The sequence below is a fragment of the Neoarius graeffei genome, chromosome 6, assembly GCF_027579695.1.
Source record: "Neoarius graeffei isolate fNeoGra1 chromosome 6, fNeoGra1.pri, whole genome shotgun sequence".
Taxonomy (NCBI): Eukaryota; Metazoa; Chordata; class Actinopteri; order Siluriformes; family Ariidae; genus Neoarius; species Neoarius graeffei.
The window spans coordinates 32,434,024-32,447,814 of NC_083574.1; the positions used below are offsets into that span (position 1 = coordinate 32,434,024).

General features: G+C 36.9%; 1 protein-coding gene across 1 annotated transcript in view; it reads left to right on the forward strand.

Annotated features, from left to right (window-relative positions):
- The window catches only part of LOC132887847 (spectrin beta chain, non-erythrocytic 4-like), a 221,863-nt gene that overhangs the window by 3,519 nt on the left and 204,553 nt on the right, over positions 1 to 13,791 (forward strand). Inside the window, exons 4-7 of the mRNA XM_060923573.1 lie at positions 11,085 to 11,176; positions 12,569 to 12,649; positions 13,074 to 13,189; positions 13,304 to 13,416. Of these exons, the coding sequence (XP_060779556.1) occupies positions 11,085 to 11,176; positions 12,569 to 12,649; positions 13,074 to 13,189; positions 13,304 to 13,416 (402 nt within the window). The remainder of the gene's footprint in view (positions 1 to 11,084; positions 11,177 to 12,568; positions 12,650 to 13,073; positions 13,190 to 13,303; positions 13,417 to 13,791) is intronic.

Sequence of the window (13,791 nt, forward strand, 5' to 3'; positions counted from 1 at the left end):
ACCATTAAGAGAGTCCTACATTACCATGGCCTGAAAGGCTGTCATGCATGGAAGAAGCCCCTACTTCAAGACTGGCATAAAAAAGCCAGATAGAAATAGGTAGGTGATCCCCATGACAAAGACCTAGTCCTAGGAAGATTATCTAGAAATACAAGAGCAAAACCTCGAGACATCAGCCAAAAAGTTAAAACTTGTTTTCTGACAGGGTTGTCCAGAAGGACAATGATCAAAGCATACCTTCAGACTTCTAAAAAAAAAAAAAGGCTTATAAACAACAATGTAAAAGTATTGGAGTGGCTATCACAAAGCCCTGATCTGAATCCCAATGAATATTTATGGACTGAACTGAAAGAGTGTTTGAGCATGGCAGACCACTAAATATCTGAGGTAAAAGCTAGAAAAAAGTATCTGCTATTATTTTGAAATTACCCCTTATGGAAATAAAATAGCTACCTTAATTGATTTAACACAGGAAATGTATGGTAAAATGAAATTTGTACAGTGGGGCAAAAAAGTATTTAGTCAGTCACCAATTGTGCAAGTTCTCCCACTTAAAAAGATGAGAGAGGCCTGTAATTTTCATCATAGGTATACCTCAACTATGAGAGACAAAATGAGAAAAAAAAATCCAGAAAATCACATTGTCTGATTTTTAAAGACTTTATTTGCAAATTATGGTGGAAAATAAGTATTTGGTCAATAAAAAAAGTTCATCTCAATACTTTGTTATATACCGTTTGTTGGCAATGACAGACGTCAAACGTTTTCTGTAAGTCTTCATAAGGTTTTCACACACTGTTGCTGGTATTTTGGCCCATTCCTCCATGCAGATCTCCTCTAGAGCAGTGATGTTTTGGGGCTGTCGCTGGGCAACACGGACTTTCAACTCCCTCCAAAGATTTTCTATGGGGTTGAGATCTGGAGACTGGCTAGGCCACTCCAGGACCTTGAAATGCTTCTTACGAAGCCACTCCTTCGTTGCCCGGGCGGTGTGTTTGGGATCATCATCATGCTGAAAGACCCAGCCACGTTTCATCTTCAATGTCCTTGCTGATGGAAGGAGGTTTTCACTCAAAATCTCACGATACCTGGCCCCATTCATTCTTTCCTTTACACCAGGGGTCACCAAACTTTTTTCTCTGGGGGCCACATTGTCGTTCCTGACTGTGATGGGGGCCGGGGTCGGGTCAGCTATATCACATAGAATTGTATAACCCAGACAAATATGACCACCAGCAGGCCTCATTGTGTAGTAGAGATTACTAGCCTGGCACGGCCATCCCCACTACTATATCCACACTACTATATCAACACTTGATTCCTGGCACATATTTGTTTATCTTTACTAGTGGTTTGCAAAAGTAGTAATCAAGTCTTCACACTTTGTTTTAATTTGAAATACCACTGATATTCCATTTATTTATTTTCTAATAAAAATAATATCAAAGCTGTCAAGGTAAGAAACATCTGCCTAGTTGAGGTGATTGACACTTTGCAAAGGTGAGTGGAAAATTATAAATTGTAGGTAGGCCTGTTGATATTATTAATAATATTAATAATAATTGTATGCAGCACTTAATAAAGGTCAAATAAATAGGCCTATAAAATAAATACATTTTAAAAAACAGTGAAATTATAATAATATGAGCAATAGATCAATAGATCACAGCAGTTGTGCTGTGTCCTGCACGTCATTGCTCTCATCCATGGCCAAAGCAAAAAACTCGAATTCTGACTCTCTCTCATTCAGCTGGTCATACACGTTGTCCCCCAAATCTTCGGTTCGCCTGGTCATAGCAGGTGCGGAGAGACTCACCGCGTTGAGTGCATCCTTCTTGTCGGGACACACCTCCTCGGCCACAGCAAGCATGCATACTTTAACAAAGTCCCCATCAGTAAACGGCTTTCCATGGGTAGCTAGTAGGTGAGCTACCTTATAGCTAGCTCGGACAGCAGCCTGGTTGATCTGGGTTTGGTGAAGGAATACATTCTGTTGTGCAGCCAGTCCGCATTTCATCCTCCGAATCCTGTCTTCTCTTGTTTGCCCTCGCAAACTAGCATACTCTTTGTGGCATAGTTCGAATTATGTGGGAGCCAATGGGAGCTGAGCTCCCATTCCCTCAGGCTCCCATGAAAGAAGCAAACTTAATTTTCTGTGCAACTCTCTCAAATACGTCATATATCACCATAATAAGCTTGAATAGCCTATATCACCATATAAATATAAATAAAACTCATTTCATTTCCGATCACCATGCAGCCATAACTTTGTATTGAACGTGTTATTAAACCGCAACATGTACGGCTGTACTTCACCACCACACCACTATGCGCGCAAACTGAAATTTGCAGCCTGCGAAATCGAATGTGAAGTTAAGTCCGAAGAAGACTTGTCCTCTATCTCACAACGATCTTCCTTTGTTTAACAATATATATAATTATATATATACACAATATATATATATATATAATTTGTTTAACTATAACTATAACTATATATATATATATATATATATATATATATATATATATATATATGCAACACCGTGTGTGTGTGTGCGTGCGTGCGTGCGTGCATGCGCGCGCCTGTGTGTGAAAGCTGTGCACTGCAGTGCGCAAAAGTGCGCTGGTCCAGGAGAGCGAGTATGCATTGCTTTTTTTTTTTTAAATAGAGACCCCCATAGGGTCAAATTTATAATTCGAACCCTGCTTTGTGGCGGGTTTCATAGTGACGACGCAGATTATATTCTTTGAAAACCGGCACACTTTCTTTACATACAAGACAAACTGCACGGTCCTTACGCTGAACGAAAAAATAATCGGTGGTCCACTGTTCTTTAAAAACTCTGCACTCTCTGTCAGCTTTTCACTTACCGCTAGCCATTTTGCTGTCCTGAACACTGACAGTTCTTTGCGCATGCGCTGCCTGTCACTGCTTGATCGCGAGCATATGATGAAAATTCGGAAAATATGAATAGTTCATTTTATAACTAAATATCAATTTTAATTGATAAAATCAACAAAATACAAGATGCAGACATGTTATTTGCCAAAAAGCAATTTAAAAAAATAGGCCATGACCACTTTTGGGGATTGCCTCATAGGGCCGGTTCAAGTGGTGGGGGGCAGAGGGGCTGGGGGGCCGGTCAAAGGGGGGTGGCGGGCCGGATCTGGCCCGCGGGCCGTAGTTTGGTGACCCCTGCTTTACACGGATCAGTTGTCCTGGTCCCTTTGCAGAAAAACAGCCCCAAAGCATGATGTTTCCACCCCCATGCTTCACAGTAGGTATGGTGTACTTTGGATGCAACTCAGCATTCTTTCTCCTCCAAACATGACAAGTTGAGTTTTTACCAAAAAGTTCTATTTTGGTTTCATCTGACCATATGACATTTATACTGATAACGAGTTCAAACAGGTGCCATTAATACAGGTAACGAGTGGAGGACAGAGGAGCCTCTTAAAGAAGTTGTTACAGGTCTGTGAGAGCCAGAAATCTTGCTTGTTTGTAGATGACCAAATACTTATTTTACCGAGGAATTTACCAATTAATTCATTAAAAATCCTACAATGTGATTTCCTGGATTCTTTCCCCCCATTCTGTCTCTCATAGTTGAAGTGTACCTATGATGAAAATTACAGGCCTCTCTCATCTTTTTAAGTGGGAGAACTTGCACAATTGGTGGCTGACTAAATACTTTTTTGCCCCAGTGTATAATTTGAGTTTGAATGTCTTTCATTCTATATGGACACTTTTGGCTTCAACTGTACTATTCTAGACAATATGTATGTATACATAACTGTTTAGTGTGCTCACACTGAGAAATACAAACAGATGTAGTACAGCAAAAGGTGGTTTATGATGCATTGTCTTTTCCAACAAAGTAAGCCTGTTCCATGAGACACCACAGAATGGAATAAAATAGAAGGGGCTTCTAGTAGATAATAGACAAAACTACATAAAGCGTACAATCACTCACTTCTTCCAGCTTGTCCCACTTATGTGTATGGGGTCGCTGCCATGTGGACCCTATTGATCCACATGTCATATTAATTGGAGCATAGTTTTACACTGGATACCTTTCCTACTGCAACCCTCCCATTTCCAGGCTTGGGAAACAACCATTCACACCTACCGTATGGGCAATTTAGAGTAGCCAGTTAACCTACCTGCATGTCTTTGGACTGTGGGGGAAACCAGAGCACCTGGAGGAAACCCACACAGACACAGGGAGAACATGCAAACTCCACACAGGAAGACCTCTGTCGGCCACTGGGCTCAAACCCAGAACCTTCTTGCTGTAAGATGACAGTGCTAACCACTGCACCACCATGCTGCCCACATAAAGCATACAATCCCTTAGCAAAAAGTAGTATACTTAAAGTTCATTTTATTAAGTATGCTTCAGTATAAGTATAGCAAGTATACTACAGACCATGCTTTTCTAGTGTACTAGAAAGTATACAAATTTAATACTTTTTGGACTAAATTGGAACATTTCAAGTTTATAAAAGTATACTTTAAAGTTTGCAAAAGTACACTTTAAAGTATACAAGAAGTACACTCATCTATATACTATCAATGTACTTGGTATATCCCTCTCGTATGCTTAAAGTATGCCACAAGTACACTTATCAATATACTGACATTGTACTAGTCATATACTTCTTTTTTTAAAGATTTTTTTACCTTTATTGGATAGGACAATGTAGAGACAGGAAATGAGTTAGACGGGGAGGAATCGGGAAATGACCTACGGTCGGACTCGAACCTGGGTCCCCGGATTTATGGCATGGCGCCTTAGTCAACTGAGCCACGACACCCTTTAGTTATATACTTCGAGTCCCTATTTTTAGTTTATTATTGTATACTTTAAGTATACTGTTATAAACGTTGGTTATTTCACTAGTTTACTTGTTATACTTTAAGTGTGCTTGGCATATTACTTGTAGCTTACTATTTATATACTGGAAATATACTCCTTAAAGTATTCTTAAAGTTTACTCATACTGTATGTACACAAGAGTGTGATGCATTTACAAAATCACAAGACAGAATGTTGAAAACAAGTTTGATATATTTTCAAACATTTCAAAAACAAAGACCTATGAAGTCAAGTCCTTCCTTACTGGAGAAATTGATCAATAAAGTCAAGTCAAAAGTTTTTCTGTTTTTGTGTATGATTTTAAGGTACATAAAGATAATGCAATTGAGCACACATACTATATATTGTAAAGTTTTAAACTCCAGCATTATATAATATTAATATATAAATTAAATGTTAAGCATGAGTCAATGACTTGACCTTATTATGCACTTGGCACAAGATATACTAAGTATTAGTACTTTGTGGTAGAAAAACGTAAAAAGTATACTTAAGTATAAGTTTTAGTATTAAAGTATAAGTCTTAGTATTAATGTACTTAGTCTTAGACTTTTGTTTTAACTTTTCAGTATAAGCCAAGTATACTTCACTATACTATTCTTAAGTATATAAAATATAGTTTATAAAAAGTCAACTTCAAGTATACTTCCTCAGTTTTAGTAAAAAATAAGTATACTCATAGTACACTTGAATAAACTTCTTTTTGCTAAGGGATAAGATGGAAAATACACAGAGAACACTGCAAACTAACATCAGACAGCACTGAACACAATCAGTTACTGTGTACATTGCATACAGTACTGTGCAAGTCTTATTAACCCTTATTCATCTTTCAATATAAACTTGTCTTAAACATTTATTTTATGTTTTCTGAATGACCATGTCATTTTAGATTTCCAAACGCTTATTTTCCATAAACATGAAATGTTAGGTGTCAGTAAAGAAAATACTATTAAGTAATAGACCTTTTCAAACAAACACACACAAAAGAAAACTAGAAGGGCACTCGGTAAGCCACATAATTTGGGTTTGCATCAAAAGCTAATAAATTGTTCCTTGGCCCATGGCTTACCCTTCCTCAAAATTTCATCAAAATCCATTCACTACTTTTTGAGTTACATTTGGAAAAGGCAGACAAACAGAGGCGAAAACATAACCTCCTCCAACAAAGTTGGCGGACGTAATAAAGGAAGCTGTTTAGGTTTACCTACAGAAACAGAAGGTTTGACAGCCACTGTGGTTCTCCAGGTTCTTCATGATACTTAAAAAAACTTAACCAATTTTCTTATAAAACTACATGTGTACTTGATGTTTATTTTTTAACTGTTTACTGCTCTTCATATCCAGTGTTATATGTTCCATTATTCTGAAGGCATATTTACATAATTTCTTTATGGCTAATGTTCTTCATAATGTTTGTACATTTTAGTACTGTACATTTTAGGATAGTTTCCCTTCAGTTCAAAGCAGTGTTTTAGTGTTTCATTTGAAAAAAAAAAACATCTTGTACAAACTGACTACATAGTAGTACCAGTCTATACTAATCTATGAAGATTAATAAATATTAAATTCTATTTTGGGGTCATATGGTATTTAAGCCCACAGAGGTTTCTGTGTATAAATGCAATTTCTAATAAGAGCTGAACAGAGTTTGTAAGGTGTGTTGGGTTTCTGCCCATTTTCAAAATGGCTTAGTTTGTTCTCAGTGCAGTATGTTGTAGTCTGATTTGTTGGTGTTTGTGTTCGATCTAGTTCCATGGGTGTATAGTAGATGTGTCTTTTCTTTTCTTTTTTTTTAAACACTGCTGGAGTCATTTGATCTCTGGCTGCCATTCTGTTTCCTGCAGAGTCTGTGTGATCCATTGCTCTGTGGGTTTCATGTGTATGGAATGAAGCATGCATCTGTCTTTGATAAGAAATAGGTTTAAAATTGATAAAAACAATTAGAACAATAGTTTTAAGTCAGAGCAATAAAGCTGTAATATTTAAAATACAGTGTCTTGCAAAAGTATTCATCCCTCTTGGTGTTTGTCCTGTTTTGTCACATTACAAGCTGGAATTACCGTAAGATGGAATTTTGGAGGTTTAGCACGATTTGATTCACACAACATGCCGACCAATTTAAAGGTGAAAATTTTATCACAATAAAAAAAAATAAAAAAAACACAATAATTAAGATAACACCCCCCCCCCCCCCCCCCCCCCAGAAATCTGGAGTGTGCATAGGTATTCACCCCCTTTTGTATGAAACACTGAAATAAGAGCTGGTCCAACCAATTCACTTCATAAGTCACATAATTATTTGATTAAGAGCCACCTGTGTGCAAAGTGTCACATGATCTGTTACATGATGTCTGTATAAATCAACCTGTTCTGGAAGGACCCTGACTCTGCAACACTACTAAGCAAGCAACATGAGAACCAAGGAGCACTCCAAACATGTCAGAGGCAAAGTTGTGGAGAAGTATGGATCAGGGTTGGGTTATAAAAAAAATATCCCAAACTTTGAATATCCCAGGGAGTACCATGAAATCCATTATAGCAAAATGGAAAGAATATGGCACCACTCCAAACCTGACAAGAGAAGGCTGCCCACCAAAACTCACAGACCAGGCAAGGAGGGCATTAATCAGAGATGCAACAAAGACACCAAAGATAACACTGAAGGAGCTGCAAAGATCCAGAGCAGAGATGGGAGTATCTGTCCATAGGACCACTTTAAGCCGTACACTCCACAGAGCAGGGCTTTATGGAAGAGTGGCCAGAAAAAAAAACAACGAAAAAAACCCAATGCTTAAAGAAAAAAAAAATAAGAAAACACATTTGGAGTTTGCCCAACAGCACATGGCAGACTCCCCAAACACATGGAAGAAGATTCTCTGGTCAAATGAGACTAAAATTGAACTTTTTGGCCATCATGGGAAACGCCATTTGTGGTGTAAACCCAACACCCTGAGAACATCATTCCTATAGTGAAGCATAGTGGTGGCAACATCATGCTGTGGGAATATTTTTCATCTGCAGGGACAGGAAAGCTGGTCAGGACTGAAGGAAAGATGGATGGCACTAAATACAGGGCAATTCTGCAAGAAAACCTGTTTCAGTCAGCCAGAGTTTTGAGACTGGGGCGAAGGTTCACATTCCAGCAGGACAATAACCCTAAACATACTGCTAAATCTACACTGGAGTGGTTTAAAGGGAAACATTTAAATGTCTTGCAATGGCCTAGTCAAAGCCCAGACCTCAATCCAATTGAGAATATGTGGCATAACTTGAAGATTGATGTACACCAATGCAGCCCATCTAACTTGAAGGAGTTGGAGCAGTTTTGCCTTGAGGAATGGGCAAAAATCCCAGTGGTTAGATGTGCTAAGCTAATAGAGACATACCCCAAGAGACTTGCAGCTGTAATTGCAGCAAAAGGTGGCTCTACAAAGTATTGACTTGGGGGGTGAATACCTATGCACACTTCAGATTTCTGTTTTTTTTTCATCTTAATTATTGTTTGTGTCACAATAAAACAACAATTTTCACCTTTAAAGTGATCAGCATGTTGTATAAATCAAATGGTACTATCCCCCCAAAAATCCATTTTAATTCCAGCTTGTAATGCGACAAAACAGGACAAACACCAAGGGGGATGAATACTTTTGGAAGACATTGTAGAGGTTTTCTGTCACAAACAAACAAAAGGGCTGGGCAATACTCAGAAATGTGGAGCAGACAAATGGTCAGGTGATCAGCAAATACTAGACAAAATTAAAACAGTAAACAAAAAGCAGATGGATAAAACACTGGTCAAGGTAGGCAGATGATAAAGTTTAAGGATTATCACAGGCATACTGCTGGAACAATACTTTGTAAAGTAACACTGAGGCTGTGTTCTAGTCTTTTTTTGCTTAGGAAGTTTCCTAATGAGTGAAATAACCCAGAATTATTTAAGTCGCACAAATTCTCTAAATGCTAAGGAAAGGTGCTTCAGTACTTCCTTTCCTAACTCCTTTAGCATATGGTACACTGGACCATCCTTTATGAAGGGAAAGGGAAAGGGTGTCCCACAATTCTTTGCAGCAGCACCATTTCAAGCAAAACACCATCAGCGCACCATTCACACAAACAAATAACAATATAAATAATTAAGTAAGTAATTAATCATACAATAATTGAGATTCATATCAAAAAATATGAATGGAAAGGAAGATGATTGTGAGCAACCATTTTCAACGTGACAATCATTTCGTTTTAGTTTTGTGACTGGTAGCCTGTATTCCTTTTTTATTTCAATTCCAGTCTTGGTAATGAAGTAAAGTTTTTCATCGTTTTGTCCACATTTGTAGTCTGCATGAAACAGCACAGTAAGGACGCACAGGGTGAAGATGAGCTTTTTGTAGTGCATCTTCTGAACATTGTAGTTTCACACAGCAGACCCACATCAATAACATGCACCATTGCATAATCATGTAGCCTAGTGTCAGTGCAGTCAGATTGTTTGTTTGTTTTTGCAACACAATTGTCTTTTTCTATGTCCATATGAATTTTCCTTCATGTTTTTCCTTGACCTCATGACGTTTTCCATTGAGGTCAAGGAAAAGTGGTTCGGAAAGGACACAGGAAGGACTATTGGAATGCAGCAGGAGAGTCCAGGTTATTTAAAAGGAGTAATGTGACTGCAAACTGTTGAGCTTCATTAGTAGTCAAGTGGCTGTAAACAGCGATAAGAGTTTGAACAAAGGACATGAGATGAGGTTATGGACTGATTATTTTAGTTGTAGTCTGCAACGTAAACACTGAGTTGCAGAAAAGAGAGCAACAGTTTCCCAAAAGTGAACAACATTACTGAATGGCTTTTCATTCTGAAACTCCTGTGACTGAAAGTGTCCTCAGAGTCATTTTCTTTTTCCTTGTTCCTCTCCTTTTCATTCATTGAATCTATTATAGCTGCTTCTTTCATCAACCCCTTTGCTTTTTCCTACATCATTATGTTTTTCATATCCATCTTTATTTTCTTTCCTGTATTTTGGTTTCACTTCAATCTCTCACTTCCATTCTTGTTTTTTCTTCTTTCCTGGTCTCTCATTTTTGGTCTTTTTACTTTTTCCATTTTTTCTTAAACAGTTTTCTCTTATCCATTTCCCTCCACTTCTGTTTATCCATTTCTTTCATGCTATTATATATCTCACTGACTTTCTCTCCAATTTTTTATTTTCCTTTTTTCATTGCCTCTTCCTTGTTCATTCTGTCCCTTTATTTCATTTAAAGTAGCTTCTTTCTCTCCCTTCCCTTCACCGTCCCCTCCCCTTCTGAGTGCTGGTTTAGTTTCTCTGCTCAGTCAGCAGGTCAAGCTTAAACACTGCAGCATAGAGAGGGAAAGACTGAGAAAGACAGAGAGACAAAGTGAGAAAAGAAAGGATGGAGAAAGAGATGAAGGGACACAGAGGGAAGAGAAAGAGAAAAAAGGCAGAAAATAAGCACTTTGGAGGTACCAACATTTTGGCATTTTAAATTAGACTGTAGGTGTCAAGATTCAAGGCTCTGTATTTATGTTCAGTTTTTGGTGATTGCTATGCAGGTGCTTTAGTCACATTTACACTTTTAACCATGTGATTAAAACAGTAGTTTTTTATGTGATGGTTAATATTGTGAATGCTCATGTTTTCATAATTGTATTGATTAAACATGATGAGCAGTCTTAGATGCTGTTGGATCTAGAGGGTAGTTTTCATGGACATAATACTGTTTATAAAGTATAATCTGGTAATACATTTTGTATCGTTTTGACTCCCATCTGAATCTGGTTGTTTGGTACATGTTATAGAGGGCATTGTTATTATGTTGTCCTCTTGCACCTAAAAAAGCACCTCAATCTGAGGTCATGGCAAAAGGAGTGGCATAATAATAATAATAATAATAAAAACATGAGGAATATCAGTAGCTTCCATACTAACCTTACAGGTATAGTGATTACAACTTTTGCAACTTTAGAATTACCATGAATATAGTATGAGATGAGGCTGCCATGGCTGTGATAAGAGGCAGAACTCTATTCCATTTCACAGACTTTTTAGTGGAACAATATTTTTGAGCAGACAACATGCAATGCTCAAAGGGACTTCTTAGGCGTTTTGTGAGATGTAATTATTGTCACGAGCCTATACAAAGTCTGAATGTGCTGTGCATTGTGATCCTGATTTTTTTTGACAGATCCAAGTAATTAAAATTGAGACAGAGGACAACAGGGAGACACGCTCAGCTAAAGATGCTCTATTACTGTGGTGCCAGATGAAAACGGCAGGGTGAGGCACATTTTCCTCCTGGTCAAGTCGATGTACAAGTTATCATAGAATAATAAAGTTGTAGGTCCAGTTGTAGGTCTCTGTTGGACTGCTGTGATGCTTCAAATGAATGTACTAAAGAACAAGATCGCTAAAACTGTGTCTGAAATCACTCACTCATTTACTCCCTACTCACTATATATAGAGGACTATATAGTGAGCTCATTGGTAAAATGAAAAAAAAAAACACTTTCAGACACTAGTCTGCTGCACCATTATTTATGCCATTACTGTCGCACAATTAAAACATGCCAGATCAGTCGGCTGGAGGATTTTCAAAATAATAAATACATATATTGTACTGAGCTTATTTCCCACATTAATAAATTCAAAGTACTTTGTGTCTGCTGCATCTTTCAGTTCTTTTAAATCAAGGCTGAATATTCTTTGCCGCTGCCTTTTATTAAATCAAATTTGAGACTTTTGATTAATTCCCCACTCTGCACTGTAACTTTTATTCTTGTATTTTATCTGTCTTATTCTATTTTAGCTTATTTTCTATTCTCATACTATTTTTAATTGTACTTGAATGTCCATTTATAATGTGTTTCTTCTTCTGTTCATTCACCCCAACACACTTTTTTTCTTTCAGCGCAACCGCAGTGCATGATGGTATATATTGCTTGGTTAATGACCATTGGTTGTACACTACTTTTCATGGTGCATTGTGGGATACTATGAGTCCATAATATAGGGTGCAATAATTCTCACTATACATTCGGACAGCACTACAAAATGGCAAACTTACTATATAGTGAGTAGTGAGTGATTTTGGACACAAGGCAAGTGTCATTTGCACACAGAGCAGAGTGTTTCATTCAGCCACATTGCATTGTTTCAACAGAGAATTATTCTTTTATTGAATGTTATCAGTAAGACTGATGCTTGAGTCAGTAACTTTGGGGCAGATACTTGGGGCATACGTGGTACCACGACTGATGACTATGCAAAGAAAATAATTTAATTGTGCTATATATATGTACCTGTATGTATAAGGACAGTATAAGTTGTTTTTCTAATTGTTGTCACATACAGCATACTATGCTGTATAATATGACAAAAAATAGTATGTAGTATACAATAACCTCTAATGCAATATGCAGCATAAAGTATTCAAGTGTGCCATTCTGAAAACAACACTGATGCTATTGGAGGAAGGCATGGCAGTTATACTGATCAGCAAAGCTAGAAACCACTGCGATAATAATAATAATAATAATAATGTTTTGTTCTGGGCTTATAGCCAGTTTCCTAGAAAACAGAGGGAAAAGTATAAAGGGCAGTATTTAATAATTTATGATATAATCAACTAGTATCGTCAGTAACCAAATACATTATTGTATGTGTCTTCAGGTATCCTGAAGTAAACATTCACAATTTCACGACATGTTGGAGAGATGGATTGGCTTTCAATGCCCTTATACATCGACACAGGTCAGGAAAACACATGCTCATACCATGTAAGACATTGTTCTTAATAGACAAATCAAAATATAGCAATAATTATCCTAACATTCCATTCAGGAGGAGCCCACCTATGTAGGATGCCTTTTTATACACTGAGATAAAGGATAACAATCTGTATTTTTGTACCAATACCACTATGAAGGAGCACTGCATGTGCTCTTCTGGGAGAAGGCAATTACATAATTTTGTTTTCCATAAAAGGAAATAGAGTACAGACTTAATGAAAATATATTATTGCATACAGTAAAACTATATTGTCGCCATAATACTGGAACTGTGCTAAATTATCATGTTGTAAATATTTTATATGAAGATTTTTTAGGATATTTAATTTTGTAAAATGTATAATATTTATATTCACAATCACTGATTTAAGATGAATATGCTTCAGGCCTGATTTGATTGAATTTCACAAGCTGACCAGATCGAATGCTACACACAATCTGCAGCAAGCCTTCAATATTGCTGAGCAGAGTCTCGGGCTCACTAAACTTCTTGATCCAGAGGGTAGAGTTTATTCATCTGTATATTATACCCCACTATATATTGGCATTAAATATATTGAGTGATGTTTTGCTTTCTCATTTTATTTCTTAACAATTAACACATTTTATCTCTCAGATGTGAACACTGAAAATCCGGATGAGAAGTCTATTATAACATACGTTGTGTCCTACTACCACTACTTCTCCAAAATGAAAGCTCTTATAGTAGAGGGCAAAAGGATTGGAAAGGTGAGAGTATTCTTTCGAATTAATCAGGGTATTTCTATTGATTTGACATCAGACAGAATTTAAAAAGTATGTATTCCATAAATTAACTGTCAAAACTGGACAAAATATGTTTAAAACATGCAGATATGTTATAAATAGCACAGCTAAAAAATTGTTTAAATTAATCTCTGTGGCTTTTTTTTACGACACTACATTTATTTAATTTTGACTAGTTTGTTATATGAACTGAGCCTATTACTCAAATTTAGAAACAAATATGTTGCACCATAGTAGCTGTTAGGTTGATGACACTCATATGACATTAACCACAAAATTCTTACTAATAAATGATGATTCCACAATGGCATGATGTGGGTTTTATTTTATTTATTTTTT